At 32.0% G+C, this 6,736-nt stretch overlaps 1 protein-coding gene across 1 annotated transcript; it reads right to left on the bottom strand.

Moving 5' to 3' along the window:
• Window positions 1-2,313: 2,313 nt before the first annotated feature.
• On the bottom strand, window positions 2,314-3,319 carry LOC132282127 (pentatricopeptide repeat-containing protein At2g03880, mitochondrial-like). The gene is made up of 3 exons (XM_059783747.1): window positions 2,942-3,319; window positions 2,626-2,831; window positions 2,314-2,548 (listed from the first exon to the last, which is right to left on the bottom strand). Exons 1-3 carry the CDS (start codon window positions 3,317-3,319, stop codon window positions 2,314-2,316), a joined length of 819 nt encoding a protein of 272 aa, XP_059639730.1.
• Between the last annotated feature and the right edge of the window lie 3,417 nt (window positions 3,320-6,736).

Below are 6,736 nucleotides of genomic sequence, written 5' to 3'. Positions count from 1 at the left end.
TATCTTTGCTTTCTATTACTGTTACAGTCTGTATGGTCAAAAATCTTGTAATTTGATGTCAAAGAACTATATTTTTTGGTCGTTTTGGTTGAATCTTTACTTTCTATTACTGCAATACATTTTAAAATATTTCTAGAGCTAATAAATTACATGGCAGCATTTTCCAAAATGTTTTTGGTAAACATCAACTGCTGGTCATTATCCAAAAGTATTTAGAAATACTTTAATGCTCTTGTATATTGAAGGCATGGTATCATTACTCACTAAATCCTTATCTATTATAACAGGCACAAATGAAAATTTTGGTACACATTTTTTGACACAGGTTGGAATTCAGGCAAAAACTGTATTTCGAATCAACTATTTTCCTGTTTAAAGAGTGTTTTATCAAATAGGTACAATTTCCTGCCTCACACACACACACACACACACACACACACATTTATACATAGTTTGGACAAACTCACACAAGGTTCCAGATCTTCTCTACATCACATGTGCTAGACTTCTATCTTCCTTTGGAAACTTGTATCTATTTAATAACCGGATCTAGCCAAATCAATTTGTATATTCCCATATGGTAGAACTTTGGTTTTGTTTGGATTAAGTGATTAAGAGGGATTTGAAAAGAAAAGAAAAGGAAGGATAGTGAAAATTGTGTTTGGATAAATTTCAATGAAGAAAAAGAAAAGTTATCCGAACATAATTTTCACTATCCTCTTCAAAATGAAAAGATTTGAAGGGAAATGATAGCAAGAAAGTAGTATTCTCCATTATCTTTTCCAAATAAGAATACAATCATTTCCTTTATTTTTTCTCATAATTTATCCAAACACAAATCAAGGTTATTGCTATCATTTTGTTTATTTTTTTTTAGAACTAACTAATGTTGTGCTTTATTTTCTTTTCTTTCTGTCTCGTTTATCCAAATGAAGTTCTAGGGAACTTATATTGATGTACTAACCTAAATAAGGGTTTGAAGGTCCGGAATTCGAATCCTCTTGGGACAACTCCCGAAGAGAAATTTTTTCAGTAATTGCCTAACGCATGTGGGACAGGGGGCTTGCTCCTGGAGTGAACAAAAGCACCAAAAGAATCAGATGGCTGCTTCTTGTTGCTAACACTGCTCCCGATGTATCATGAACCATTGTCAACATACAAACTGTTGAGAGTGACTTTCTAAGAACCCACATTATGTACATGCCGATTCAATGTGTGTGTGTGATTTTTTTATTTTATTTTATTTTATTTTTATTTTATTATTATTATTTTTTTAATATTCTTCCACCAAGAAATCACGAAATTGATCTCAAGCAATCAGCCAGCTACTTCCAGGAGTTTTATTCAGTCCAATATCTACCATTTTTCACTTTAGCTTAAGACTTTGTTTGTTTAGGTAGAAATAACTAAAAAAAAAAAAAAAGGAAAGAGAAATTTTTTAAATTGTTTTAAGGTTTGGATAGATAGAAATAGAAAATTAATGGAAAATTTTGTTTCCATGCTTATCTATTTTCTTGCAAAACTTTTTATACACAAAACATAGGGAAATAATTTTTTCTCCTGAAATGTTTGCCTTTTTATTGGACATTCCTATTTTACCCATTAAATTAATAGTGAAAAACAATTTTTCTTTTATTTTTGTATTGGATTTCTAAGAGGCAAGTCCCATGCAAAACAACCTTTTTTTTTTTTTTTTTCACCTTTCTTTGTTTTTCCACATGTTCATATATAATTGGCAACAACAAAATACAATCAAATCTCGCTAAAAAAATTAGTATTGCCATCAATACATTTCCGTGTTTTTTTTAATTTTCGTTTCTCATACACTAATAATTGGTACTAAAAATAGACATCAACAAATACAAATTCATTTATTTATTAGTATTTAAAATTATAAGAATAATTTTGGTATCTTCAATCGATTTCTTTTCATTTTCATGCTAAATTAATATTTTTCTATAATTTTCTTCAATAAATTTTCATTCCAAATGCATGCTAGAAAATAATTTTTTTTCCATTCATTTCACTTTTTTTCATTTTTCATTTCATTTAATTTCTTACTTATTTCCATCTAACCAAACGGAGCCCAAGAGCTTCTTCCCATTTTTCCTCACCAGAGTACAGGTTAGACAAAAGAACATAGGAAGCATGATTTCCCCGCCATTCCTTCATCTCCATAATTCCTACAAGCGCTTAGTAATGTTTTCCACGCCAAAACATTTTGGTATGCCCCGTCAAGCCTTCCAGCACGACCAAAACCTTCAATCAAACAAGAATAGTGCTTAAAATCTGGCTTAATGTTATACGTCTGTTTCACAATTTCTGCTTGATTTTATTATCATTGAATGGATTTGAACCCCAACAAGATTTTAGAACAGTCGTTAGAGTGGTTTCATCAGGTTTCAATGTGGTTATTCGGCACAGTTCTCGGAAAAGATTGAAGCACGAGGAAGCAGATCCTTCTTCTATATGTGTATCATTGATCCTTCTAAACAACTTCTCTGCCTCGCAAATTTTATTGGCATCTGCATATAGAGTCATAAGAACACTGGCAACAAAAAATCACCCTGAAACGAGTATGAACTTGAATTCCTGTTCTATAGTCTCCAATCTCCTCCACACAACCTTTCAAAGCACTTGTCAATGCATGTTGAACGAGTAGCACGCATATCTCTGAATAAAATGAGAGCTTCCTCCCCACTGCCATTTCTCACATAACCAGATATAATGGAACTCCACGCAAAACTATCTTTCATCTCCATGGATTTAAATACTTTCGAAGCCGAATCCATATCTCCACAGTTCCCATACAAATCCACTAAAACACTGCCCTGCATCAATTTTAGTCCCAAATTTTAAAGCAACCCCATGAATTTGTTCCACCTCTCTCACCAAACAACAGCAAACTCGCAGCCCTCATTTCCGAAAGTAATCTAAGAACTTCACTAATTTTACCATCTTGAGCAAACCCAGAGATCATAACATTCCATGTAACAAAATCTCTTTTAAACAACCCATCAAAAACACAGAATGCATCATCCAAACTACATCCAATTTTGACGTAAAATTCAATGAGAGAACTCCCAGGAAATTCATCTCTCTCAACCCCAAAATGAACAATCAGACCATGAATTTGCAGACCCAATTCAACAAACCCAATATGCGTGCAAGCACGAACCGCGCTAGATAGTGTGTCCTGGTTTGGTCTCTCACCTGATTCAAGCATCTTCTTCAACAACTGGAGTGCAATTTCAGAGGACCCATGTCGAACTTGAGATGAAATCAGCGACGTCCATGTCACAAAGTTCTTTTGAGGCATTTGGTCGAACAAGATGTGTGCACTGCGCAGATCTCCACATTTTGCGTAGAAATTCAAGATGGTATTTGAAACGTTTAAATCCGAGATGGGTTGAAAAATTATGATCCTTGGATTTGCTTGCGATCTTCGATTGATATGGATATTGAGTGTCGTCGCACTACCAGTGAAATAGTTCCGTCTTCGGGATAACTATGATGAGACCGGCAAAAGAATCCAATCACTGATCGGCGAAGCATTTCAATCCGACGGCTGGGTTATCATGTTTATGCACTCCGATTACTGAAGATGGAGTTTTTGGTTCCAAATTTTCTAAATTTTTTCGCCTGTAATATAATTGAGAGAACGGACGAATGCGCATGGAGTTTGGTTGGGTATTGGGCTCACAAATAGACCAACCAGGCTGGTATTTGAAAAAAGGCTATGTTTGGCAGGAGGTTTGTATATGGTTGTGTTCAACTGAGCTCTTTAGGCCCAACCTTTTTAACTGTGTTTGTGGGGAGAGCATGCTTTTCATTGAGAATAACCATACCCGCAAATTATTATCGAAGAAATTCACACCCACTTTTGTCCGTATGAAAATTAAAACTCTCAACGAGAAACGATCTGTTTGTTGTTTTATGTTAGAATGAAAAAAATGGTTTTGTTAGTAGAACTGCCAAAAAAAAAAAAAATTAATAATTTGTTGCTGTTAGAAGTTGATAAAATGTTAGGCGTTGTGCCTGACTAAATAAATTTCAGTATATTTGAAGTATTTAAATAATGTGTCAAAAATATTGAGAAGAATTTTAAGAGATTGACATGTACACAGCGAAATGATTATGGAATATAATATGGATAGATAACTTAGAGGATGGTAAATATATTTAACTTACTCTTTTATCCAATTATTTTAATTTTACCAAAATAAAATTAAAATCAAATCACAAAGCAAAAATAAAGTGCAAGTAAAGTAAATAAAGTTTGAGAGATGACATCAGAAATTTATGTACCCACGGTAACATTACCCAGGGAAGAGTATCCAAGGGAAAATTACCAATGGTAACATTACCCAAGGGAAAAGTACCCAAGGGAACATTACCCAAGGAAAGAGTATCTTAAGGAAGCGTACCCAAAGGTAAAATAACCCAGGAAAGATACTATTCCTGAGGGAACAGTACCCGCAGCTCCCGAGAAAACAGTGCCAAGGGCAAAAAAATTTTTTTTTGGTAGAATAGACAAATTGTAACCGGAAAAACCTCGTTGAGCTATCCACTATGTTTGAAGCAAAATATACCAAACTTTGATTCAGTTTTACACCTATCGTTCTACCAACAACCAATTGCTGACAATCCCTGACTTTACGATTCGTTCTACCAACAACCAATTCCCATCCAACAACTCTCAACTTCAGGCTTACTTTCGATCTTTGTAGAAGAGTTGCAGGTAGATCAGACAACACTCCACGAATGTTCTGACCCCTTCAAAGTGTGATCGCTTCACCCCTTTTCTTCTAGATCTGAATTTGATGAAGAATGAATGAATTCTGCTTTTTCCGGAATTTCTGAATCTTAGATTATGCTTCAATTCCGATGAGATAGAAAATAACACTCCTAAATCACTCTTGTATTTATGTGTGTGCTCTCAAAAATAAAATCAGATTAATTTTCTAAATGAATAAAAAAAAAAATCTCTCAAAAGGCTCTTAAGTAGATCTGATTTTTTTATGCAAACGTAAACCTATGTGTATGGCAAGATTTATATAGAGTTTAGAATGTCCTAATCCTTATGAAAATATAAAAAATTTATTTGGTACAGTTCTGAACCAAATAGGAAAGAAATCAGAAACATGAAACTAGAATTATAACCTGAACAAGACTTTGAACCTGTTCAAGATTGGCATAAAGAATTCGAAGCCAATCTTGAAGGCCTTGAACCGGTTCAATGGGGCTGAACTGGTTCAAGTCTAGCAGACTTAAATTTTCAGTTTTGAAAGGTTGAAAACACTGTTTTGGTAAGTTCTGAAAATATACCTAGTGTAGAATATGTCCTTACAGTTTTAGATTCCTTCCTAAAGTGTTATTCTTACCTTTTTCTCGAATGATCTCAGTCATGGTAACTTTTAACAACCTTCCAATTCTGTAGTCGCAGTCGCTGTCGATACCGATATAATATCTTGAAGTTACAACTCCACAAGGATTTGTTTTAACACCGAACGTTGTTAATTACAGAATATATATTTTTTACAATCTTCCCAAAATATATATATCACATGACATCCATATATGAAAATGGTGTAAATTTTGAGAGTTTAACTTTTTAAAGATGAGATATTGGTACTGAATGAATTATTAAATTTATTCATGGTGGGTCCAGAAAGACGTGATAAATTGGTAATGTTATCAAAAAAAACAAAAAAAAAAAAAAAAAAATAGTTGGGATGCGTGAGTATCAACTAAAAAAAATAGTAACTCTTTTATGCTTTTTAAATAATTAAATAAATAAGTGAATTTCATACTTATTTTAGAACAGCAAAAAATGTGAATTATGTGATGGTTTATTTTTTATTTTGGGACAACCAAAAAAATTAATAAAAAAATTAATATTTATTTTGGGACAGAAGTAACTCTTTTCAATTAATTAAATAAAAATAAATTTTCTATAAAATTCTCAATCTAACAAAATACAAGTAGGAAAACTTAAGTATCTCTTTCAATTCTGTTCTTGATATAACAAACGGTACTGCGAATCAATGATTTTCGCCTTGACAATGTTACTTACCGTATTTAATAAATACGTCTCTTCATACTTTTACAGGTATTTATAATTTGGATAAATTAAGACTTTTATTGCTTTAACTTTCCTCAGATTGTAAAATGTTTTTCATACTCTTCTCTTATTTCGTAATAATTCAATAAAAGAATTTGTCAAATCAAAAGACTATGTTAACCCTTTTATTTTTATTTTTCCATCTTATAAACACTATATCACCCTACCTATTTTTTTTATTTTTTTTAAAAGAAATTTATTCAATCCTAAAAAGACACTAATTAAATATCATTAGTAAAAAAATTAGTTTTGTAAAATTTAATAATATAAAATTGATATTTTGTATTTCAATAATATTTCATGACATTTTTATTATTTCATGTCAAAATATAAAGTTATTGATGTATTTGAACACAAAAAATTGACAATTTACTCATTTTTTGTTTTTTTTTATTATCAATAATAACGTAATTAAACACATACACCAAATATCAAGGTGGGAGGTTAAAATAATAAAGACCAAATTTATCCTTTTTACCTTAAAAAATTTATGAAAAATTAAAAAAGTGGCGAATCGGGCCCACACAATGTGCAAAATATTCGACTCGATTAACGACGAATGTTTTACCCCACTCATAAAAATTCTTCCTTTTTTAGTATTTGTCTTTTTCC

The sequence above is a fragment of the Cornus florida genome, unplaced genomic scaffold (genome assembly GCF_030987335.1).
Source record: "Cornus florida cultivar Cherokee Brave unplaced genomic scaffold, ASM3098733v1 CherokeeBrave_3.0.0_Hap2_Chr11, whole genome shotgun sequence".
NCBI lineage: Eukaryota > Viridiplantae > Streptophyta > Magnoliopsida > Cornales > Cornaceae > Cornus > Cornus florida.
This window is presented reverse-complemented; position numbering and strand designations above follow the sequence as displayed.